This window comes from Gopherus flavomarginatus, chromosome 5 (assembly GCF_025201925.1).
Source record: "Gopherus flavomarginatus isolate rGopFla2 chromosome 5, rGopFla2.mat.asm, whole genome shotgun sequence".
Lineage (NCBI taxonomy): Eukaryota > Metazoa > Chordata > Testudines > Testudinidae > Gopherus > Gopherus flavomarginatus.
The window spans coordinates 100,365,964-100,392,020 of NC_066621.1; the positions used below are offsets into that span (position 1 = coordinate 100,365,964).

General features: G+C 39.1%; 3 protein-coding genes across 7 annotated transcripts in view; 2 read left to right on the forward strand and 1 right to left on the reverse strand.

The window, feature by feature from the left end:
- Nucleotides 1-26,057, forward strand: part of FSIP1 (fibrous sheath interacting protein 1) — a 597,082-nt gene that overhangs the window by 214,397 nt on the left and 356,628 nt on the right. The window lies entirely within an intron of this gene.
- SRP14 (signal recognition particle 14) lies at nt 1,965-15,375 on the forward strand. Of its 3 annotated transcripts, none has more exons than XM_050954910.1 (5): nt 1,965-2,067; nt 2,934-3,006; nt 3,583-3,695; nt 4,526-4,558; nt 15,143-15,375. In XM_050954910.1, the coding sequence occupies exons 1-5, from the start codon at nt 2,044-2,046 to the stop codon at nt 15,245-15,247; spliced, it is 348 nt and encodes a 115-aa protein (XP_050810867.1). In that variant the 5' UTR covers nt 1,965-2,043; the 3' UTR covers nt 15,248-15,375. The 3 variants fall into 3 exon arrangements, with proteins under 3 accessions (XP_050810867.1, XP_050810868.1, XP_050810869.1); XM_050954911.1 differs by lacking the exon at nt 15,143-15,375 and adding an exon at nt 4,981-5,518; XM_050954912.1 differs by lacking the exon at nt 15,143-15,375 and adding an exon at nt 4,926-5,022.
- The window catches only part of EIF2AK4 (eukaryotic translation initiation factor 2 alpha kinase 4), a 74,865-nt gene continuing 56,810 nt past the window's right edge, over nt 8,003-26,057 (reverse strand). For 2 of the 3 annotated variants that reach the window (XM_050954776.1, XM_050954778.1), the window contains 16 exons: nt 25,244-25,293; nt 24,949-25,117; nt 24,319-24,435; nt 23,507-23,572; nt 22,730-22,900; nt 21,899-22,033; nt 21,710-21,817; nt 20,872-21,000; nt 18,927-19,013; nt 17,250-17,362; nt 16,028-16,086; nt 15,261-15,358; nt 13,178-13,246; nt 12,455-12,499; nt 10,419-10,537; nt 8,003-8,342 (listed from right to left, as the gene is read on the reverse strand). In XM_050954776.1, coding sequence (XP_050810733.1) covers nt 8,285-8,342; nt 10,419-10,537; nt 12,455-12,499; nt 13,178-13,246; nt 15,261-15,358; nt 16,028-16,086; nt 17,250-17,362; nt 18,927-19,013; nt 20,872-21,000; nt 21,710-21,817; nt 21,899-22,033; nt 22,730-22,900; nt 23,507-23,572; nt 24,319-24,435; nt 24,949-25,117; nt 25,244-25,293 — 1,593 coding nt within the window. In that variant the 3' untranslated portion in view covers nt 8,003-8,284. The remainder of the gene's footprint in view (nt 8,343-10,418; nt 10,538-12,454; nt 12,500-13,177; nt 13,247-15,260; nt 15,359-16,027; nt 16,087-17,249; nt 17,363-18,926; nt 19,014-20,871; nt 21,001-21,709; nt 21,818-21,898; nt 22,034-22,729; nt 22,901-23,506; nt 23,573-24,318; nt 24,436-24,948; nt 25,118-25,243; nt 25,294-26,057) is intronic. The other variant, XM_050954777.1, reaches the window with a different exon arrangement.

Sequence of the window (26,057 nt, forward strand, 5' to 3'; positions counted from 1 at the left end):
TGTAACATGATCATCCCTTTCTTACGTTTTCATCAGCAGTAAAAGTTAACAATACTGACATTTATATTATCATTATTGAGCTCTAAGTAAACATCTCATGGAAATGAAGTGGGGCAGTTCACACTTCTCAGAGCTTTTGTTTCAGGAGGTTTGCAAAGTCACATAGCACTTCATTATTTACACTTGACTCGTGTAATCATTCTGAATGTGTTCTCCTCCCGACCATAAGAGACGTCCAAGTCCCCCTTTGTCTCCCAACTCAAAACATGAGTTCTGGACTGGGAATCAGGAGATCTACATTCAAGTCCCAGCTCATCACAGACTTGCTGAGTGATGCTAGCCAAATCCCTCATCTCCTCTGTGCCTCAACTTCCCCATCTGTCAAATGGGAATAATAATGGTTCCCTACATCAGAGGAGTGTTAGAAGGCTAAACTCTCCGGACATTTATATGGATGCTGAGAATCTCCACTTACTTTAGTAAAGCTTATCAAAAACTGTGGGAAGGATACAATCCTTTATGCTTCAGGATATAACCCAACTCCACTTTATAGGGCTTAGAAACTTTCAGGTAGGAAGAGGTTATGACATAACTCGGGTGGGCAAACTACAGCCCACGGGCCACATCTGGCCCACCAGCTGATTTAATCTGGCCCTCGAGCTTCCACTGGGGACCAGGGTGTGGGGCTTGCCCCGCTTCTGTGCTCCAGCTGGGAAGCGGGGTCTGTGGCTGCTCCGTTTGTGCGTGCGTGCCACGGCTGTGCTGTTCCCGGAAGCAATGGCATGTCCCCCCTCCAGCTCCTACATTTAGTGGCAGCCAGGGGGTTCTACATGCTGCCCCCACCCCAAGCGCAGCCCTCAATGGGAGCTTAAGGGGCAGTGCCTGCCGATAGGGCAGTGCACAGAGCTGCCTGGCTGCGCCACTGCGTAGGACCTGGAGGGAGGACATGCTGCTGCTTCCAGGAGCTGCTTGAGGTAAGTGCCTCCTGCAGCCTGCACCCCAAGCCTCTCCTGTACCCTAACCCACTGTCCTAGCCCTGATCCCCCTCCTGCCCTCCAAATCCCTTGGTCTCAGCCTGGAGTGCTCTCCTACACCCCAAATCCCTCATTCCCAGCCCATAGCCTAAACCCTCAGCTGGAGCTCTCAAACCCCCTGCACCCCAAACTCATTTGTGGCTCCACTCCAGAGCCTGCACCTTGGGCCAGAAACCTCCCTGTGCCCCCCGTCCCTACCTCAGCCCTGATCCCTGTCCTACCCTCTGAACCCCTTGGTCCCAGCCTGGAGTACCCTCCTGTAGCCCAAATCCCTCATCCCCAGCCCCATCCCAGAGCCATCACTTCCAGATGTAGCCCTTATCCCCACTCCAGCCGGAAGTCCCCTCCTGCATCCTGAATGCCTCATTTCTGGCCCCACCCGAGCCTGCACCCCCAGCCAGATCCCTCACCTACTTCTACACTCCAACCCCAACTTTGTGAGCATTCACGGCCTGCCATGCAATCTCCATTCCCAAAAAGTTTGCCCACCCCGCTCATAACTGCTTATTTCCTGCACCCTTCGCTGAAGCATCTGGCATTGTAAAGTTGCCAATTTTCATGGGCCATATTCCTGGAAATTCCATCACATGACAGTCTGTAATTAACCAGTAATCTTTAACTCCAGGAGACTCCCGGCCAATCCCGGAGGGTTGGCAACCCCAGAGCCGTTGCCTGGGGCGCGGCACTGCTGGGTCGGTGCCAGGACGGGGCCTGCAGAGAAAGGGGCCAGCGGAGCAGCCCTGCCCCCGCAGCGCCCCCCGGCCCGAGACAGCTCAAAGGGGGCAGGGCCGGAGGGGGCGCACCCGGCGGCTCCCCAGGACCCCAGCCGGGCTGACAGGGAGACGCCCGGGCCCGAGGCTGCAGCGCCCCGGCACAGGCTCAGGCGGGACCCGTAGCACAGGCCCCCAGCCGCTCTCCCGCCCTCAGGCGGCGCCCCCGCCCCTCCCGCGCGCTCGGAGCGGCTCTTCCGGTTCCGGGGCAGGCGGCGGCGGGTCGGTCGGTGGGCAGGATGGTGCTGCTGGAGAGCGAGCAGGTGCGGGCCGCCCCCGGGGCTGCCCCGGGCCCATCCCGCTCCATGGGCCCCTGGCCGGCGGGGGCTGCCGAGCGCCCCTTCGGCCCCCGTCCAGCCGAGCCGAGCCGCTCCCGTGCGGGTCCCCGCGGCGCCGGGCCGGGCCGCTCAGTGGCCACCTGGACACGCTCCTCGGGGCACGCGGTCCCTGCCCTGCCGATAAGCCCCAGGGCCGGCAGGGCTCCGGGCCTCGCCTGAGAGCCCGGGGCTGGGGCTGCGGCCGCGGCTAGTCGGGCTGGCTGCAGGCACCGCTTGCTGGGAAGCTGCAGACCGGCCCTTAGTGCCCCTTTCGCCATCTGCGGGGCCGGTTTTCCCCTTGGCGTTGCGCCCAGCAGGGACCAGTGACAACAGTGGGGTCGGCCTGACTTTCGTGCCAGCAAATTGCGGTTCTGCTTGTTGTGCAAACGCTCAAGAGCGCGGCTAAATCGAACTGAAGTGTCTTCCTCGGATTTCAAAACTAAACTTTTATAAAAGAACCTAGTAATGCTAATACGGATGCTACTAACTTCTAGCTTTTACAGAACGTTGTGGATAAAAAATGTTCCCAACAGGGCTGCTTTAAATAGCTTAGCTCCCTCTGTCTTTTGGGTGAAGGAAACTATATAAATATTTATTCATACAACACCTGCACTGGTTTAAGCCATGCAAATTATGTGTATAAGTTGCTGGGACGCATTGTGTTGTAAGAATGCTACTTCAATGAGACATCTGTCGTTAATTACATTGAGAATGGCAATATTTGCCACCTAGCAGAAAACTTTCCTGTCTATTGATTCCCCCTCCCCCGCTTCTAGTCTTAACCAGAGATGGGTCTCTTCTTTCATTTACAGTTCTTGACAGAACTAACAAGGCTTTTTCAAAAATGCAGAACCTCAGGGAGTGTTTACATAACACTGAAAAAATGTAAGTATCAGTGCCTTTATATTTGATTTAAATGGACAGTGTTCCTTTAATCCAATTTCTCCTGTTCCTAATACTGTTATCATTAAATGAGAATTTAAAAAATCCAGTTTTAGCGATTTATGCTCTTTGTATACTTTTTGCATTTCTCTCAGCTTAGGCAAAGAAAAGTCAAGTCATTTCACTTTCAAATCGTTAGTGATGCACTGTTTGAAATGTAAACATTGCAATGAAATATTGAACAGCTGTCATTGGAACTTTTAAAAAGAGGTATTACGGAAATTTTATTTCTCAGATTTATAAATGCTGTAGAGAGGAGGTGAATTGAGCCAGCAAAATAGCTCACCACCCATTCCTAAGGGGAGGCATATGCTGCATAGCTTCAGGGTATATAACCTGTGCAGAAAAATCTTTGATACGGTGTCTTGGATTCCATATTGCTTTTACAAGCAAGTGGTATACAGGTTGTTGGTGGTGGTGGTTGGCATATTCTTGATGCGCTGAGATTTTGGAAAAATTTATCTGTTTTAATAAAACCTGGATGAACAAATTACGACATGCCTTTGGTTTTCAATACAGATGATGGTCGAACAAAACCCATTCCACGTAAAGGCCATGTGGAAGGTTTTGAGCCAGCGGACAATAAATGTCTTCTGAGAGCAACGGATGGGAAGAAAAAAATTAGCACAGTGGTAAGTAGCAAATCTAGGTCAGAGAGAGCGTGCAAACTCTTTTGTTCATGAAATAATTGCCTGCATCGTTCAGGCTGAAGGCCAACTTTAGCTCATATAGCATTATCTGGAATTTTTACATGTGGTGAATAAAACCATCAGTGTCAGGTCTGAGAGCAGTCACAGCTTGGGCATATGACAATAGCATGGGCATTTGGATGCTGGAGATACGGTGTCAGTGTTCCTGAGAGAGTTTGAATGTGCTGTGGGAGAACTTGAATGAATGTCACAAATGAATGAAAAGGAATCTGAAGAGTATATTATGTTGAAAAACTAGCCAGGATAATTTAGTCTGTAATATAGACAGAAGTGGAAGGCACTGGAAGAACCTAGAATGACCAGACAGCAAACATGAAAAATGGGGACAGTGGATAATAGGAGCCTATGTAAGAAAAAGACCCTAAAATCGGGACATCTGGTCACCCTAGAATAAGCAGATGTAATTGGCTTGGGACTTTACACTGAGGATTGTTCACTGTTTGAAGTTTGTAGAGGAAATGCTACCCTTTTACTGAGAGGTGACTTAAATTGGTGGTGGAAGGAGGGGGAATAGTCCTCCAAAAAACTAGATGTTACCAAGAGTACTTTCCTGTTACCCCTCCACATCTTGTCTCTGAACCTATTTTGGTGCCACCTCTTCATGAGATTGAATGTGATCACTTGATCAGACATAAGTGCTGCTAGGTGGGACCTGGTGTTTAACTGACAGGCAAACGTCTATTGGAATTTTTAGTCCTAGGATAAAATGTTTCCTGTATTTTATGCTTAACACCCGAATTTGCTTTTCACAGGTAAGCTCAAAGGAAGTAAACAAATTCCAGATGGTAAGTTTCCTATGTTCTCTCTTTTCTTCTCTTTTTTGTTCTTCTGTATTGTAAGGAGGAATATTCGATAATTTAAGATAAGCCATGGAAAGCTACAAATCATTCTCCTAGCTCTTTCACATCTCTCAGTAGGTGGGTTGGTTGGTTAAATATTTAAGTTATAGGACAGATGCTTCAATATCTTGGTATGTATATCGTCTCTCCCTTTGCATGACATTCTCCAAAGCATCTTATTTAACTCTTGTGTCCTTGTGGGGAAGAAAAGGGTGGTTTCCTGATGAGTTTGAACATTCTGTAAAAAGGAGCTATGTGGAAATATAGGTTATCTAAAATGGAGATTTTGTATAACTTTTATTTTTGTCTCCAGTACACTGCCTCTGAGTATTTGGTCTATCTTAAAGATGCTTATTTCATGATTGCAGGCCTATTCCAACCTGTTGAGAGCTAACATGGATGGCCTGAAGAAGAAAGACAAGAAAAGCAAAAATAAGAAAAGTAAAGCAACCCAGTGATGGAACATAACGTCTTTCCATTACTGCAAGACTTGCATTCTAGCCTTCAAAGTCCATTTTTTCCTAAGTCAACACTTCCTTTTGGTGGTAGAATATTGAGATGTGAACAATACCTTCACTTAAATAAAATGAAAATAAAAGGTAGTTTCTGTAGATTGTTATTTGGCAGGAATATTCACAAGATTAGACTGAAACCTTTTCACTCTCAGCTGCCATGTTTTGTTACACAGGATAGTCTGTAAACTGTAGAACTTCATGTTACAATTGCGATGACTGTTTGAGTAAAAGTCTCATTCTTATGAATGTGTTCAGGGATTTGGTGCTTCTTACTTTGAATGCTACCACTTTATATTGCTACCACTCTGAAAATTGTAAATATAGTATCTCAATGCTTTGTTGTGAAACGGTAATATTTGCTTGTTCCTGTTAAACAATCAGAAGTGCATTTGGTTGAAATGACTACTGTAATTGTATTGGTCTTTAGTGAATGATTAGTCTGATCATACGCTAGTCTATGTTTGCAGTGGGGGATCCAAGCAGCCAGTCACACAGGTCTTGTACGACTTACAAGTAGTGATACGGGCATTAGAACTCCTCCTTGTGCACATACATAGTGACCTTTTGTACTTGTATAAATAGGTATGGAATTTTCTTGTAGCAGTCTCAGCTGTCTATAATTTCTGTTCTAAAAAACTAGTGCCCTCCCCCCAGCCCTGAGTAAGTGGAAGGTGTAATTCTTCTGGTCACTCTTTGCTGAAGGTAAAGTTTGATAGCAGCATGTAGGAGGGTCATACTAAGGCTAGCTATATAATAAAGGGGCAGAGACTGCAGCACTGGAAAGTTCACTTGAGTGCAGGACTAAGATGGCATACCATAAGCAGCTTAAAGAAAGGCACTGTATACCTGTGTAGTCAAACCAAATGCTGTACTTGTGCTACAGTCAATGAAACTCTCAGAATGGGGAAAGCTGCTGGACTTTAGGGTGGCAGAACTCCCCTCCCAACAAAAGACAAAGTTAAGGGTACAACTTTATTTACAGGATTGCTTAATTATAAGGGGAACTGGGATGAAAGTCTATATTATTATAGCACTTAGGAGCCCCCATTGTGGAACAGGATCAAGGTCTGGTAGGCACAATACAAACTAAGAATACAGTCTCTGCCCCAAAGAGCTTACAGTCGAAGAAGTTAGGATTGCCTAAACCTTTCTATCCTAAGATCCTGTTCTTACTTAACATTGCTAACCTTTTGGACTTGAGTTTTCCATGTTGGGCTTCTGCTTGGGGCTGTCAGTGTTTTTTTTTTTTTGGTGGGGAAAGTTACAGCTAACACAGTTTAGCTGTTTCTGAAACTGTGGTTTAGGAAAGATTCTTAGTTTCTCAGTGAAATAGTTTTAGCACCTCCATAGTGTGGAGTAAGGACTTGAAGCTTTGCAAGTGGTGGGGATCAGAGAGGGGTCTTACATTGTCCTGGAGAAATTTAACCCATCCTTGATTGTGTTATAGTAGGGCTGTCAAGTGACTAATTGTGCTGTTAATAGAAAAGCATTTATTTTTTTGGATGTTTTCTACATTTTCAAATATATTAATTTCACTTACAACACAGAATACAAAGTGTATGGTGCTCACTTTATATTTGTTTTTGATTACAAATATTTGCACTGTAAAAAACATAGTATTTTTCAATTCACCTAATACAAGTACTGTAGTACCATCTCTTTATCAAGAAAGTTGAACTTACAAATGTAGAATTGGGGACAAAAAAATAACTGCATTCAAAAATAAGTTTTTTGTCCCCAATTCTACATTTGTAAGTTCAACTTTCTTGATAAAGAGATGGTACTACAGTACTTGTATTAGGTGAATTGAAAAATACTATTGTTCAGTGCAAATGTATACAGAATACAAGGTTTACAGTGCTCACTTTATATTTGTATTGTAATTGAAATATTTGAAAATGTAGAAAAAAGCCACAATATTCAATACTTTTCAATTGGTATTTTATTGTTTAACAGTGCAATTAAAACTCCAATAAACTGTGATTCATTTAATTGCCTGAGTTAACTGTGATTGATAGCCCTAGTTATAAGCCTCTAACAATCACCACTGGACATGCCTAGAGGCATGTTAGCAGCATACTTAAGGAATTTTGCTGTCTGTACTGAGTATGCTCTGGGCCAAGACTTCCCCTGAAATTGGTCCTTTCTGCAGCCAGATCTCAGAACTGAGAGAAGAGGCTGTCACTGCGGCCATATAAAGGAAGAGCAATGAGAGCAGAGTGGAAATGGTGGGTCTAACCATCAGAAAACTCCCCTCTAGATGCACGGGGGGTGGGAGGGGGGTAAAGTTAAGGTTGCTGGGGCATCTTAAGTCCACTTATACCTTTTACTTTTAAAAATCATTCCTAAAACACACTCCCTCTCCCCCTCTGATTTTATTGCTTTTCTCTCTGTACTTACGCTGTTGGGACATAGTGGTATTTATTTTCAAAGGAAACCTGCTTTATATTAGTGTTGTAAAATTCATTCCAACTGATTCTTGCTCCTCCACCATCTGCAGCTGGCTTACACAGGAAGTGAATATGTTATACCACAGGATTATAAGACCCCTTGTTTTAAGGACATTCATGGGGTTTTTATCCCATATACTGATGATTGATGCCATACATATTTGAAAAACACTGGCTACTTACTTAAACTAGCTTTTTTAAAAATAAATTTAGTTATAGTACTACTCAGTAGGCTGCAGCATTAACTGATGTAGTAAGGCAGCTGCAAGTTATAGACATTCTGGAACAGCTCTGCAATTCTTTTGCTGAGTCAGTTTCACTTTCCCATCCATTTCCCTTGCTTAACACTGATATTGTGCAAGCAAATACTATTACATGAAAGAAGTTTAGAAGTGTAAGGTAATGTCTTTTCAATAATCTGACTGTGCATTAAGAAACATGACCATTTAACATTTATTTTGAACTTTGACACTTTTAATACATTTTACATATAAAAATGCAAAGTATGAAGCTGGCTACTACACACTAAAAAAATAAAGGCAGTAATTGCCCAAGTCTCTTTATATCACAGCTTACTGAAATTTCATGAAGTGTATAATATATTCCTATATCAAAAGTCATAATGAATGTGCAACAATTATTTCACATTTAATTAATGGTTCCAGATTATGAATCTTTTGGTAGAGTCCCACCAACAGAATTTAGAACTAAAACAGAATTTTGTAGTAGTCATCTCGATAAGAGTACAGGATAAGCACAGGAATTCTGTAGAGGAAAAAGGACAGTGTTAGAATTTACCTCCAAGAGAACAGAGTAAGTCAGTGATCATTCTAAACCCTCCAAAAATAGTAATGTCTAGAGACAGGAGAATTCAGAGGCGATAATCTACTCTAAGACACTAAGAGCTTAGAGATAGGAAAGATCTTACTGTACATCATCAGTCAATCCTGCTGTAAATGCAGGATTGTTCTAATTAATTTTTCTTGTGTTATGTCCACTTATTTTAAAAGGATCCAAGTAATGGTATTGCTACAATTTCCCTGAACAGACATCACTGTCAAAACTTTTCCTAAAATTTAGCCTAAATTTTTACTCCTAATTTCAACCCTTTTCTCATTATACCTCTTTTTGCTACCCTAAATAAAAATTATCTCCATCCCTTAATGTTTCCAGATGACTAAGGTTTGAATTCTAGAACAGAGAATTAAATTTTCTTCCACTTAGGCAGAAGGGGAGAGAGATTTAATTTTGACCATGCAAGGGGCTATCTAATTTATGTAGAACAACATGCACCATCATTGGGGACAGGTAGCATATAATTTAATGGAATGTCAACACTTCAAAGAAGTGGAATACTGGAAACTTGTTGACTATTTGTGAAAGGGTTAGTGCGTGTGTCTTGCAAAAACACCTGAACTTAAAAGGGCTAGGTAAGGATTGATAAAACTTCTCACTTTACAGTAGCTTAAACACTATTTTACTGGCTTTCAATAGCAGCTAAGTGGCAAAGAATCAAGTTGGGAACACCTCTACACTCAACTTTAATATACTTAAGTTTCTTTTCTGATAAGGTTCTGTCTCAAATTTAGTTTTTTCTCCTCATATAAAGTAGAGGTTGAGTGTGGAAGTGTTATCTAAACAACTAAAAAAAGTTAACAGAAGATCCTCTGGAAGTCTCTTACTAAAGGAGAGAGTGCAGTCATAGGGTTTTAGTATTCAAAGCTTTACAAGCTGTTGAGGAATACTGGAATTTGTCTGTGCTGTTAATGCATGATTAGGGACGGTGTCATTGTTTTCTAAAGTGTTTGATATCTCCAGTACTGAAAGGCACTATTATTAGAAAGCCAAATTCTAGTCTCATTGAATGGCTCACCAAAAGTAACTGAGTACTGCTCTCATGTTGGAGAGGGAAGAGTGGCTCTCAACAAACTGCACAGAAAGTTAATATTTAACTTTGAAATATTCAATTTTTAAGAGAATGAAATGGTCAGTGAAAAGTTAAACCAGGTATTTTGAGTTATAAATTATTTTCTTCTACACATTTATTTTCTGCATTTATGCTGAGGGTATTTTATGATATATTTTACTATACATCAGTGGAAAGAGCTTGTTTAAAAGGTCCTTAACCTTTTCACCTATACCAAATATCTGCAGCTTCCACCAAAATCAGTGGGAGCCATGGATACTGAACAGTCCTGAAGTCCAAGTCTTTGTGTCAGAAGGGAAATTCTGCACAGTTGACATAAGAGAACAAAGATTCCCAGCTATCAGAACCCACATCTGTCTAAATCTATTCCTAGTTATGCTGCCAAAAGCCAAATGTGTAAATTACCCAGAGAGGAAAATGTGATGATTAAATGTTGACTAACATCTCCCTGTCAAGAATTTACATGTCCCACAGTTCAGTTACATACATAGTTATATAAACTGTGGTGTTTAGGTTTCAGAGTGGTAGTTATGCCAGTCTGTATCAGCAAAAAGAACGAGAAGTACTTGTGGCACCTTAGAGCCTAACAAATTTATCTGAGCATAAGCTTTTGTGGGCTAAAGCCCAATTCATTAGACCCACGAAAGCTTATGCTCAAATAATTTGTTAGTCTCTAAGGTGCCACAAGTACTCCTGTTCTTTTTGTGGTGTTTAGATGAATGTTAAGACTATAATGTTAGTTATAATGTTAACCTTAAGACTATAAAAATGGGGACGAGGACCAGTCAGGTGTGTTCACCTTAAGAGGGTGCCTTTCTCTACAGAAAATTTACAGCAGCCTATTTACCACAGTTAAAATGTGTGGAACAGCTCAATTGTTGCAGCACCTACAGTAGTATAACAAATATATTTACCTCTTTTCTATTTTGATATTGTAAATTTCATCACAAACGGCTTGTAAGTATCTCTGCTTTGGTAATCGTGACATCAGTTGTTTTACAGTCGTGTAAAAGGCTTGTTCATCTCCATCATACTGTAAGGAAAAATGGACAAGAGGAATTTTCATAGACTCTTAGACTCTAGACTCTAGGACTGGAAGGGACATCAAGAGGTCATCGAGTCCAGTCCCCTGCCCTCATGGCAGGACCAAATACTGTCTAGACCATCCCTGATAGACATTTATCTAACCTACTCTTAAATATCTCCAGAGATGGAGATTCCACAACCTCCCTAGGCAATTTATTCCAGTGTTTAACTACCCTGACAGTTAGGAACTTTTTCCTAATGTCCAACCTAAATCTCCGTTGCTGCAGTTTAAGCCCATTGCTTCTTGTTCTATCCTTAGAGGCTAAAGTGAACAAGTTTTCTTCCTCCTCCTGATGACACCCTTCCTCCTCCTGATGACACCCACCTGAAAACTGCTATCATGTCCCCTCTCAGTCTTCTCTTTTCCAAACTAAATAAGCCTAATTCTTTCAGCCTTCCTTCATAGGTCATGTTCTCAAGACCTTTAATCATTCTTGTTGCTCTTCTTTGGATCCTCTCCAATTTCTCCACATCCTTCTTGAAATGCGGTGCCCAGAACTGGACACAATACTCCAGTTGAGGCCTAACCAGTGCAGAGTAAAGCGGAAGAATGACTTCTCGTGTCTTGTTTACAACACACCTGTTAATGCATCCCAGAATCACGTTTGCTTTTTTTGCAACAGTATCACACTGTTGACTCATATTTAGCTTGTGGTCCACTATGACCCCTAGATCTCTTTCTGCCATACTCCTTCCTAGACAGTCTCTTCCCATTCTGTATGCGTGAAACTGTTTGTTCCTTCCTAAGTGGAACACTTTGCATTTGTCTTTATTGAACTTCATCCGGTTTACCTCAGACCATTTTTCCAATTTGTCCAGATCATTTTGAATTTCATATATATTACATTTCATTATGAATGAAAAAAACAATGTCACTGAGGGGAGGGTTCACTTTTCTGAAGATCATGCAGACAGAACAGCAATACTCTATTTCTTAACCTGCCAAAGAACTAGCTTCTTGAAACAAAATGCACAAAACTGCATGTACATCTTGACTCTGTTACAGCAGAGATCTTTGTAAGGAGGCTGCTGGTGATCAGCTTCTCCCCTCCTACAATAGGACAGCAGCATCATGCTGTGAAGGCTGGAGTGGTCCACTTTTCCTCTACAGAGTTATCACCATTGTAGAAACACTTGATCCTCCTGTCCCACCCCTGTTCTTTCACATGTACATGCACCAGATCATTCTTTGGTCTCCTCTGCCACAGGATGGGCTTTTCCCCTTCTGAACTGATATAAAAGCCACCCCTTTCCCTCCCACTGCTTCAGAGTCTCCTGACTTGTAGGGGAAGTCCACAGTACCATAATTTATCCTCAGCTCAACTTCCCAAGAGCATTGAGAAATGGGGATAGGGTTTTTGCTTATTGACTCAATTCCTCATCTTATGCTGTTTGGGTCATCCTCCCTCACAAAGAACTCCATCACACATCTTTGCTGCGGTATACTCCCATGCTGCAGCAGAACAAAACTCGCATTATACACTGTAGCTCACAGGGTTCTGAGCAGTAGCCATAACACTAATCAGAATCATGTTAATTTCAATGGCTGCTGCCTGGGAAAGCCAGGAGCAGCCACAGCTCAAGACAACACTGCTCTGTTCACATTCAGCAGGGTATCTTCATGAACAAAGACTCAAGAGGGAAAGTTTCCTACTTGTGCATTTGGCAAATGGATTTTTCAAGGCTTGTTCTAAACTCTTTGTGTCTGTACAGAATTGTTTAGCCTTTCTTAAACTCTTAAAAAAAAACTGGGTGAGAATTTTACCATTGATTTCAATAAGGACAGGATTTCACCCTCATTAACTTCAAACCTTTGAAAACCTACTGTTAAATCCAAATTACATATACACAACTCATTGCTTACCTCTAGTGACAAGAAGTGTATAAGAGTTTCTTTTGACAGATCTACCTGCAAAAATAGCAGGGCAAAGAGGTCAATGTCAAGGAATCAAATGTTATATAGTATAACAAGTAAAAGTAACTTATTTTTCCAGTTCTAGTTCTGGCATCATTCTGGCCATGTGAAGATCTCAAAATTTAATCTCTAATTTATAAAGAAGTTTTGCGCACACATTTGGACTGAATCAGAATTTTAGGCATTTCCAAAGATAATTTATGGTTGGCAGAGCTCATCTGTGTACATGGAAAGTCTTCCCTTAATTTCAAAAAAGGTAAACACGCTTATTCCTAAAGGGCACATAGGAAGGATGCACTATTTTTAACCTCTTCAGAAAGTGTTGAGAGGGAACCCAGAAAGTAACATTTAAATATGCTTTATAGTGATACGCTGCAGCAACAAATTACTATTAAATCCACCACAACACAGGAGTTAGAGGTGCAAATAGTTAAAATGTGAACATTTTACCATATGCAACAGTCTCAATTCATACAGCAGGAAGCTTTCTCAATATACTAGCTAAACATTGTGTGGGTTTTATTTTACAACAGATTTCTAAATTTGGTTATAATTGCCAATTCTAAAATTTGAGATTACAGCTGGTGACAGCTACCTTGCTAGCCATTAACATTAAAGACTCTAATGACCAAGCATTTGCCATTTCATTTAGGCTGTAGAAAACAGACTTACGGCTAAAATTTCAATCTCACTTGTTTTCTGTTGCAGATTAGTAATGAAGGTCTGGAGTCTTGTTTGTACCTGCATATTAAAATTAATAGTGGGTAAAAGTTGCATACAAATTTCTCCTGTTACACTGATGTTGGGAACCTTTGTTTTCTATTTCAGGAAACATAAGATTTAATTCTCGATAATTAACATTGATATGCCAGATGGTCAATTGTTAACTAGGAATATGCGGGCATCTTACATTAACATCAGGAGCATGAGTACAGGGCTCATGCCCACTCATGAAGTATTTTTGCCAATTATGAGTAGAGTGGTAGGAGAGATGATATTAGGACTAATGAGGTTAGGCAGAATTAACACGTGATTATGAATTTCCCTGGACAGAGTCACAGTTATGCTGTTCCTGGGCACTAGTGGAGGCCACCTTTCACAAAGATAAGAGAAGACACCACTTTAATCAGAAATTGGCAGTAGAATCACAGAAGGCAGTCCTGGAATACACTGTAGCTCTTCTGCATTTCAGAGAAGATAGCTGCATTTTGGGCAATAGGATATTGAACTGCTGGTGCATTCAGTCCCTTTACATTGCATTACTGCCTCCTTTCTGGAGCAGGATGAGAATCCAGCAGTCTATAAAAATGGTTGCATTCTTACATTAAAAAATGGGTTTTGCTGATATGGAAGGAAAATTATATCCCATTATACAATCCAAGTATTTTGGAAGCCAGTACATCCTGAATTTTCTATCCTCTTTGGATTGGAGCCTGTTCTTTTTTTTCTTATGTTTGGTACATTGTTAGCATCCAAGTGAGGAAAACTCCCATCTCATTTCATACAGTGGTCTAACATTATACCACTAAACATATTGTTTTAAGCAAAGCAGGGCACTGTTAGTATGCATCATGTTGGAAAACTTTTGCTTGCACCCCCTAGCTTGAGAGGCCATAATGAAATACTAAACTATAGAGGGCAAATGTTTGAGTCCACTGCGTACACATTAAATACAAAATCTATGTTTAACTTGTAACCTTAACATTTTCTTAAGCACTCAAAAGTCAGGAAATGCCAGAATTAAGGTTCCCCATAGAATCTTCACTGAGCTCTCTTGTACACATGCATTATGACAGAAAATAAGACAGAAAATATCATATTGCCTCTATATAAATCCCTGGTTTGCCCACATCTTGAATACTGCATGCAGATATGGTCGCCCCATCTCAAAAAAGATATATTGGAATTGGAAATGGTTCAGAAAAGGGCAACAACAATGATTAGAGGTACAGAATGGCTTCCGTATGAGGAGAAATTAATAAGACTGGGACTTTTCAGCTTGGAAAAGAGGTGACTAAGGTGGGATATGATAAAGGTCTATAAAATCATGAGTGGTATAGAGAGAGAAAATAAGGAAGTGTTATTTACTCCTTCTCATAATACAAGAACAAGGGGCCACCAAATGAAATTAATAGGTAGCAGGTTTAAAACAAACACAGGAAAGTTTTTTTTCATACAATGCACTGTCAACCTCTGGAACTCTTTGCCAGAGAGTGTTGTGAAGGCCAATACTATAATGGGGTACAAAAAGGGAGCTAGATAGATTCACGGAAGATAGGTCCATCAATGGCTATTTGCCAGGATGGGCAGGGATGGTGTCCCTAGCCTGTTTGCCAGAAGCTGGGATTGGGTGACAGAGCATGGATCACTTGATGATAACCTGTCTGTTCATTCCCTTTGGGGCATCTGCCATTGGCCACTGTCAGAAGACAGGATACTGGGCTTGATAGACCTTTGGTCTGACTCAGTATGACCATTCTTATGTTCTATAATAGCCTTGTCCCCAATCATGTGGGAAGTCTGTGTTAGAGCATAGAACTGGTCTCCGTGGGTCCCATTTCAATGCTTTACACCCATGAAAAAAGTCCATTTTCTTCTTCTTGTAACCCTTTGCCTCATTCACTGTCCATTTTGCAGACTAAACAAGGTACAGATCATGCAGGACAAACAGCCTGTGATCATGATATTACAGCTACATGCAGGCCAGAAAAAAAATTCAAACCAAAACTGAAAGAAAAATAAAAACTACATATACCTGAGTTTCATAACGCCGTCTGACACTGGCAGGTAATTTTTCAGGAGCTATAACACTCACATTTGGCACTACAGAAGTTCCATGTGGTTCAAATAAACCTAAAATGCAAACAGTTTGAGAATGTATTCTTTCTTCACATAAACAAGCATGTCATATCTTGTTTTAAACAAAACTATCCCCCTCTAATCTTAATGGGTCAAGACTTATTTACTGTTATGATGGGTGCTGTTGAAGCAATTATGCAATTTTTGTGGCTGCAACTTAAAAGGACACATCCTGCAAAATCTTCTGATTCTTAAACCAACAGAAGAAACAGGATGGAACCTGGTTGAGAGTCGTCTCCATTAGTTTTCTGCACTGTCCGCATTATAAATCACATCACTTTGCAGCAAGATAGCCACTTCCAGCTACAGAATCAGAAATGTCGACTGTAAACAAAGTTTTAGTTTATTCAGTGTGGCAAGAAGTCTTTCATGCCTTGTGAACATTTTGACTGGTGGGCCAAGCAAAACGGTTTCATGTTTCCTGTACGTTTATTATAAAATGACTTCTGCATTTTATAGGAAAATGTAATTTAAACTTTTCAACTTTTAGACACAGCATTTGAGATTAGAAAGAAATTACTCTCGCCAGGTAAAAGTTCTAAGCATAGACATTTGTGGTTTGTTTATAGCGATTCTTGTAATGTGATTAAAATATATACTACTTTATTGCAAAGAATGTTTACTGTACACAAGAAGTCAATTTTAGAATTAGCGATTATATACCTGAAGTATTAGCAAATGATCCTTTTAGATTCTGTACTGAGAGATTATCTGAAGTTTCTCTAAAAGCAAGCAAACAAAAACAGTTATAAAAATAGACACAATGTAAAAGCAGTACAGTAATGTAAGCTACTGTTAGCAACCTTTCACATGCAAAGGTATTTTGTATTCTTTTCACTCCAATTAGCTGAAAAAAATGTAATGGAGATTTTCAGCATATATTTGCAAATTTAATCCTGTATTTTTGATTAGTTAAGAAATGCAAACACACAATTAAACTTGTTAATTTAAAAAGAACTGTCTTCAACAATCATAGTAAACAGCAAAACTTTCCTTGCTACTTTCATTAATTGTAAATGGGAAATATTTTAGACACCAGGTTTCTTTTTCATTACCTTGCTACTCCTATATAGGATCTTGTATTTATGTCATATAAAGTTGCTTCTGTGACATAACAGTCATGTTAACTTCAATAAATGGCCTGATCAAGCAGGAGGAGATGAGCAGCAGGCAAAAGAAAGCGCTTTTCTTGCAAATCAAATTGTTAAAAAAACACCCACATAGCTGGACTTTTCTTCAAATGAGTCCCAGTATGGAAGTTTCCTATTACAGAGCTACGCTTTGCAAAGCTATTCAAGAATAATACTGATGGCCAATCTTTTGATGATTATTGCATGTACATCCGTGACAGTATAAAAGTAAAGACCTGCTTATTCAGTCCCCACTTCTGCTTTCACATGCCCATGTGCATACTTGAATGGTTCTAATAAATGCAAGAATTTTACTGTAAGCTTTTTGGGGCAGGGACTTCTTTTGTTCTATTTGTACAGCACCTAGCACAATAAGGCCCTGGTCTATGAAAGGGGCTCATAGGTGCTAATGCAATACAATTAATAAGTAATATCAAAGTTTAGGCAGGTATGCTCACATGTTGCAAGTTTGAACAATTTTGCTCACATAGAAGCCCAGCTGAAAATCTGGCCCTAAATCTGTAAAGCAGTAGAAAGAATACTTCAAAATGTTACTCTCAGTTGCCTTCGGCAAATCTCAAGACATAACAGAAGTCATACCATCATAATATTTTCCTTCTTTTTCAAAAAGGAATTTGGCAAATCTTTGTCAGTGGTAATTTTAATTAAAAATCAAGGTAATAGAAACCTCAACTGAAGTCTTATTCTGAAAGACCTTTAATTTGACTACTCCTGTTCACTATGTATGCAGCTACCTGTTACTTCTTTCATCACAGACTTTAGCCTTCAGTTTCTGGGCCAGGTGATCTACTAGCTCAGTCTCTAAAATCCTTTTCTCCGTCTGCCTTTCCTTCTCGAAGGATTTCACCTACAAAATGGTAATTTAACATTTTAATGAGTTTAATAAGATTGCTAAATCTGGAAATCTACATAAATATACCGTGGAAATAAAGAAAAGTAAGTTTGAATAGGCTCATCACCTATTAAAGATGTAATTATCAGATGGAATAAGACTGAGACAATCAAAGCAGCAAAGAATCCTGTGGCACCTTATAGACTAACATATGTTTTGGAGCATGAGCTTTCGTGGGTGAATACCCCCTTCGTGGGTTCATCTGATCACTGGCCAGTTAAACCCTCTGGCTTGGTTGATTAGATTTCTGCAACCAAATAACTAATAATAATTGCTTTTGCATTTTCACTGCTTAGGCTTGGCCGCTTTCACTTGTTAATATGGGATAATGACCTCTGGCTGGTGTCCGGAGGGAAATACTGCGTTAAACACAGGGTTCTTTCTCTCTGTTTTAAATTAAAGGATTAATTTGGAATGTGGTTGCCTTTCACTGAATTTGCAGAGAGGTAACTCTCCAGCATTTAAACCTACACATATTTGCTCAGTCTTTGTTTTATTAATTATGAAAAGACTAATTAAACTAGAGAATCGCTATGCCATTTAATATATTGACATGCTCTTTGTATTTCTGCTCTAATGTAACAAAATACCATCACTAGGTTTTAAAGATTAAATGCGTTTTTTTCATTGTATCTTTAATGCCTAGATACATCACTCTGTGATCAAATAATTGTCAGGATCAACTTGTTCTTACAGTTAGCATAAGAGGAAGATTAATAATTGAAGTAAGTGAAAAGTATCTTTCTGATATACATTATAGCTAGGTTATACAATCATGCCATATAGGGGCAAATGATTTTAACAGATCACTGTTTTTTTATGAAAATAATTAAAAGTAGCAGCAAAGATAATGCCCAGAATCAGTGACAGCTTTGGGCACCAAAAACCTCTGTTTATGCACAGAAGAGATACAGTACAGACAGTGGCAATTCAAGCTTCCTTACAGTAATGCCTCTGCATATTAACCCTGACCTGGAGAGACAAATAGAAATGGTGGGTCATAGTTCTATGTCTATTCAAACATTGTCTATTTTGCTAGCTGCCAATAAGGCTGCCAATTTTCTTGGTATTTGTTTTGTAATGTAAACAACTGTCCAGTTGGAAGAGGCCAGAGACCACCAATTCCTTGCATAATGTCACCAAACAGCCATTACGTAATGGTAACACTTGGTCACTACCTTTTAAAAAAATGCACAAATACAGCTTAGATGAGTCTCAGTCTAAGTTACCAGATTTGTATTTAAATTACCAGATTCTTTTTTTCTCCCCAGATAAAAGAGAAGGGAGACTGGGGCTGGTAAAAAACTAGGAATATGGGTTTGCTGTGCATCCACTATCCAATTTTCAGACTAATTTTGTACTACTTATTAACTCTGAAACTGTACTGAGATGAAATGCCAACTACTAAATTATAGAGCACTTTCCTCAGAAAATATTGTATTAGCGCCACAAAAACACATAGAAGAGTAGATTATTAATCTGAAGTATTTACGAAAATTCTCCCCAACCCCACCTTTACCTTTACATGATTTCCTTCTTTCTCAGAAACAAGAGTCACATATGTGATCCCAGAACATTTGCAATACTCTTGCAGTTCTTCTTGGGACTAAAACAAGAAAAAGTAATAGTAGAGAAGTGAAGTAGATTATAAAACGGCAATTTAGACAATCAAAATCTCAAATTGACTGGAAATACATATATACTGTACGTATTGACCTTCTGAGTAATTAAAAGCTTTGCACATCGGTCCAGGAAGAACAATCTCCTTATCAATTTCTTTATTTTCATGGTTCAAAGCCTATAACTCACTAAAGTGTGTTTCACCAAGAAATAGAAGTAGAAGCTGGATATTTGTCTCCATTGCATCTATTAGCAAGAATGGGCTTTTCTTCCAGTGTTTGTAACATTCATTACTAGCCCTACTCCTGCATGGAGATCTGCCTGGATGGATCCCTGTGTGGAGCTCCACTGATTTCAACTGGGCTTTGCAAAGGGTGTCCACCTGTGCAGTTCTCAGCGAAGAATCAGGGCCAATGCTTGCTGTACTGACGTAAAAGTTTGTCAGCATTAGATGTCAAGGCAGAAAACTGTCCAAGGTTAAGTGCAATCAAGAGGTTGCAACTCGCCATCTGTGAACAGCCTCGAGGCCAGAAAGGGCCAATGTACACACAGGAAAAAACAAGTGACTTGAAGGGTATTAAACACCAGTTATACTTGTACTTCAACAGCATATAGCCAGATGCAGGAAAAAAGTGAGAAAAAGTAGGGAAATTGTTGCCAATACTAAAGCAATAGAATACTATAATGTCAGCAAGGCAGCTAAGTGACTCAGAACTCTATGCTGTGGGGCATTCTGAATATGCAGAACCACAGTTCACTAAATTTGAGAGAATGGGCAATTCCATGGCATTTCCTTTGACATTCACCATTTAGCATGTATATAAATAAACTGAACCAGACTGTCCAGAGGTGGGTAAGTACTTTGTTTATTGTCCCGTAATCTATCTGTGCTGGGCACCTACTGTTTCGTTTGGGCTCATTGTAAGGGAATGAGAAGTCAGTCCTTCAATACAAATAGCATTTCCAGGAATCTTGCAGCACTGGATATTCTTAATGACTAACGTTGTGGTGACACTTGTATGTTTTAGGTCAGTAATCAAACGGTACCGTCTGCAGTCCCTGGAGTACAGCTTTGTTATGCCACTGTAGTGGCCACTAGAGTGCAGAATATGCTCCTGCCTCGCAGTCATGTTAGCCCGTCCCTTCCCACTTCTAAACAGTACATGAAAACTGTTCCTGCAAAAGGTATTTCTCATTATTGCCACTACTGACCCAATATTTAGAACCTTTTCATTTCCTCCTATGAATGACTCCCTCGGTTCCATTTTTTGGGGTTAAAAGTATACTTTTTGTTTTTACATCGTTGTTGTAGGTTGGTAAAATACATTTTTGGGGAAGATTTATGTCAAATACTTGTCCAGGATCTCCAGAATCTTGGGTGCTTTTCAATAAAGTCATCTCCACTACATGTCATCCCATGGAAGCAGCATAACTCAGTGAACATAGCACTGGATTTGGAATCAGGAGACTTGGTTCTTCTCTCACTGTTGACCCTGACTCAAGACATACCCAAAGCCCCATGAATTCAGTAAGAGTCTTTCCACTGGCTTCAGTGGGCTTTGTACCGTGCCCTCAGTGAGTGACCATAAGTACATCACCTAATCTGTCTGTGCTCTAAAACAAAGATTATGATGCTTATTCACATTGTGAAAGGTGATGAGAGCTACAAAGGAAAAATACTATAAAAGCAAACATAATCTTCACTGATTTAAGGATAGTTGAATTGCACCCAGCTGCTCAATATTATGATTCTATAGATAAATAACCTCTAAGAGGCTGCTTTAGCAATACCAGCCTTTGTGAAACTGACATATAGCTAACAAATATGTAGACAGACTCTTTACCTGGGACCAGTCATACATGATGTCAGCTGGAATTCCCGCAGTCCAGAGTTTTTGAACGATATTGATGGCTCTCGTCATTGACATCTGCCCAACACTCACAACCAACAGATCACAAGAGCCCATAGTAACCTGGAAGAAAAGCAGAAGTGAGAGGGGCAATGTGAGCAACCAGAGCTTGTTTTCAGGTGTAAACATGCTGATATTACTGGAGAACAAATACATTATTGTGCTGCTTTTCATGCAAATTAGGCAGAGATTAGGAGACGGTTCATTATTAAGCATTTTTTTTTAATTAAGCTCTTCAGCAAATCTGACCCTGTTACAGAAAAAGCACTTGCAAAGCCTAAATCAGTGAGTTACCTGGCTTTACCTCTTCCCCATTTAGCAATATTAATGTACCTCTTCACAAAGAAGGATTAAAAATATACACATTCTGCTGCTGAGTGAAATTGTTATGATTTATGTAGAGAAGCCCATTTTATGACAAAAAGAAGGGCTAGGGACAAAAATATGATATTTTTTTAAAAGGGGAAGAACATGACTGTACATACGGGAAAACATATCTTTTCCCCTTTCACAGATATTAATCACTGAATAAATTTCAAAAAGGAAATTTTTATGCCATTAAACAAGCCATGTACTACATTTCAGTTTACCAATTTTTAAAAAATCTACATAGAAGCAAAGGAAAATGCACCATATCTTGAGGCTTCTGTCTATTTTAGTATGGAATTATTTTGAGACACATCTGAACCTCTTAATATTTCTTGACTATCTATGGCTACATACAGATTACTAAAATGACAGAAATACGAATGAAACAGGAACCGAAACTTACAGAGTCCTCCATACTGGAAACTGCAGTAGTTATTTTATCTATAGCTATACTGACTCCAACAGCAGAAGGAAGAGGTCCTACTGTTTGCGGCCCTCTGAACTGTGGAATCTGAAGAGACAAGAAACAATGCTTTTAGTAAGGTACCAAAAAAGTATATGCTTTAAAAAAAAAAAAGTTAATTACACACACCAGATGATCATATCTGCCTCCAGCTGCAAGAATTTCAGGCACAGTTCTTTGTCTGCGTTTGATGTATGCTATAAACTGAAAGATGACTCCATTATGCTGCTGCACTTTGTAAACGAGTCCTAAATTTATAGACACCTATAAAACAAAAATGCGTATTATATCCTCACTGAGTCTTACACCAGTTCTAGTTACACGATTGTAAAGTATTAAAATGTACACATCAGCAGATCATGAAAACTTAACATGGTTTCTCTGCTTTTGAGGAGATTTAATACTGCAATTAAAATACTGATCCCTGAAAAGACAGATTCAGCCAAAAAATCTGAGCGAGGAAAGAATGTCTTAAATTTAAAGGATCACAAGGGGACATGAACTACTGAAGATTTGTGTATACGTCCCAAATAGCAAATAAATAGCAAGGCTTTAGAGAAAATTAGCTATTTCAATTGTTACCCTCAGTATTTTAGAAACTTTTAAAATTTCCAAAATATAAAATTTTAAAATGTTCAAAGAATCCCTTAGTGCTCTCAGTGATACGTATGTAGAGAAAATTATTTTTCAATTAAGAATGCAACTGAAATAGTTCAATTACACAGATATAAGTATTCTTCAGCTGCAGGTCTCTTACCAATACAGGCCCTACTCTGAGACTGAGGAGCTAAAACCAGGGGTTACCAGTAGTGTTCATCATATACAGTACCACAATTTGATGGTGCTTTTTTCTGTTCATCAGACTATCCATGGATTTGTCCCTGGGCAAAGGTTTATGAAGACAGAGCAGTTGTAAAGAGCTATAAACAAATGAATTTATAATCTGACTGCTTTACAAACCTGAAGTTTTATACCAAGCTTCTTTAAGAAACCCATGACTTCCTCCAGATCTTTCATGCCGTGCTTTACCAGCTGGGTGACACCAGTTTTTTGTTTTATCATTGTGTTTATCAATGGGCTTAAATCGTTCAACTCTCCCTTCTGCTCAATAAATCTGTACAGTTGACAAAGCTGAAAATATAAAATATACACAGATACAATACCATACACAAGCTTTAATAGAAGGCATATGAACAACAACATAGCATTTGGTTTGTTGTGACTAAAGGTTTACCAGTTATACTTGTTTTACAGAGCAGACTAATAATTCTGCTTAAGAATCAGGGGGAGGGAGTGGACATATGAGAATTCCTAATCAGGGCATCAAAAAGTTGGACAGTGAGAGATCTGTCTCAACCCATTCTCTATATTCATGCACCTAACTCTGCCTAATACTATTTAGTATCCCACACATTTCTCTTTTGGAAATCTCAGTCTATAATATTCCATTTACCCTTTGAACATCTGCATAATCTGAAACACAAACATTAAAAAAGGGAGAAACCAAAAATATAGTAATGCTGAAAGAGACAAGTTAGACCATTTTCAAAGAGGTATGACAGTAAAGATATCAATGGCATTTCAGCTGCAAATGCAATGGCATCATCTCTACACAATGAGTGGCATATTCTTAGTTGAGGTTTTAATGGGTTTCATAGTAATAGTAAATGAAGTACTATAGACTTATGACAATTTATAGGGAAATTCAAATATAATGTGTAATGTTGAACTACTTACGCTGTTTGACGACAGAGAAAGATTACAAAATTTGGCTTCCACTTCCCTTTTTGTTAACTTTTCGGTCTAAAGTACAACAAAAACCATCATTATTTTGTAGCATATTTTTAGAAAATTCATTTTTGAGAGAAAAAGTTTACTAATTGATTGAGATGAGAATTAATAATGCAGCTCCTTGGTTACCCCTCCCCCCTTTGATGTAGCCATCTTCAATCAATTACTCTCTGAAATATCACTGTAAACAATGGCAAAATATTTGCTTGTCTCTCAGTGATTCCATATCTGGTTTGGTCATATTACAGGTAAAAAGTCTATTTAAAACATAGCTTTTGCTTAAAAAAAAATATAAACCGAATGCTAAACAGAAATATTACATGAAGTTAAAAAAACCTATGGAAGTTCTTTGTTGTGATTTAAACATTCCTCTGCAGTGTTCACAAATGAAACCGACTAGTTCATTTTCTCTGATCAAACTTTGTGAAGTAAAAGCAAAACAAAACAATAAAAATATATCTGAATGCAATGTTTTCAGTTTTAACAATCTAGGATGTTTTTAGTCATATAGGTAAAGAATTCTCTCCCCCCCCACCAATAAATCTGTTTTAAGATAACAGTTCTCCTATAAGGAGATAGCAGAAAAAGCTTTAATACAAACTGATCATCTGGAATAATCCACTACTTTTAATATATGGTTAAAATACTCTCTGGTAAATTACCAAAGTGTTATTACTCATATTTAAAGATGGATCTATAATTAATGTGGCACTTTACAGTTATTAAACTGATCTCTGCATGAGTCATTAATATCTTACCATTGCATCATACAGAATGATGTAGACTTGATTGAGTTTCTCTTCTGGTATTCCACAGTGCAAGAGTATAGCTTTCAATAAGGCAGTGTGGTTCAAGTAAATACTATAGTTTCTTTCCTAACAGAGGAAAAAAAATCCTATGTTTTACTGGCATTCCAGTATGTAAAATAGCTTTTCTGTTTCATAAGACTAACATTGAATCTTCCCATCACCTTAACTCCCTTCTGTGTACTACAGAACTGGCAGGATTTGTGCCATTTTATATTTTTAATGTCGGGATTAAGAAACAAACTCTCACTCACCTAAAAGAAGATAGCTATTATTTCAAACAGTGCTGTAAAAATAGTCAATAGTGTACACATTGCAAACAGACTGTTCATTGGAAATCGTACTTGAAAAAACTTTTCATTTACAGTTTATATTATACTGACTCAGTTTGCAAGTTTTATCAGAAGTCAAAACTTGGAAATATTTAGTGTGTTACATGGTGAGAAGGTCTTTTTCTAGTCATTGTTGCCTACATATTTCCTTATTTACAATTCCCTATCTAATGAAACAGCCTTTTATGGTTAAAAAATCAAAGACATTGAAAAACGTCTGTTAGTCAAGGAGGTAAGATGAGGGAACAACCTGTAGAACTGGAAATTCTTGGATGATTTCAGAAATAGCGTAGATTGTTTCTGCAATAGGTAAAAAGCTGTTTCCACTGGAAGTGATGATGTCAAATGCACATTCCAGGAGTTCTTTGGGGTGACAGCGGTCTAACTTCCGAGGTCTGTAAACACGCTCTATACAGTATCTACAAAAAACACCAAAGAAGGAATCAATACAATACCTTCAGTGCTGTCATTTATTCCGTCATTTTGTAGAAAGTTACATGTGCAACAAGTGGATGAGGCATAATTCCTCCCAGCCATTTTCTTACCTTTTCAAGTTTGATATATTATTTCTAGCTACAAATCTTGCAAAAGGAATCTGAAAACAAAAAAAAATGGTGGTTGAGACAAATATGCATAACTTCATTCTGACTTATGCTGAATTATAGATCATGCAGTTACACCTTTATTCTCTCATCTGTAATAATGTCTTAGAAAATGTGTATTTGTCACAGCTAAATTGTATTAAGCATCTCTGGTGTATCTTTCAGGAAAATGGTGTTCACCCTTTGAGTGGGGGAGAACTCAGTTTCTCAGTTATGCTGATACAGGAGGTATGCATTGCAAAAGGGGGTATGTATCTAGCAAAAAAAGGCATACTAACTACAACTGTTTGTGTGCTATTAATAAAATCCTATTTCCAGGAACACAGAAGGAGATTATCAGCTGCCATATTCAGTCAATGCTTCTGTAACCAACACATTTTAGGAAACCACTCATTCCAACAAAGAGCTCAAAACTATGGAGGCCCTTAGAGTAAGGATAGCATTTCGTCTAATTCTTCCTTTTATTACACCAATTGTATCACACTGGTCTAAAACTGGGGTAACAGAGGCAGAATTAGACATTATAACTAGCACTACTGAAGGATGACACTAAAAAAGTCTTTAGCCTCTATACTTTTAAAAATTAGGGTTGTTGATTAATCACCGTTAACTCACACGATTAACTCAAAAAAATTAATCACTATTAATCACTGTTAAACAATAGAATACCCATTGAAATTTATTACATATTTTTGGATGTTGTTTTACATTTTCAAATATATTAGAATCATAGAATATCAGGGTTAGAAGGGACCTC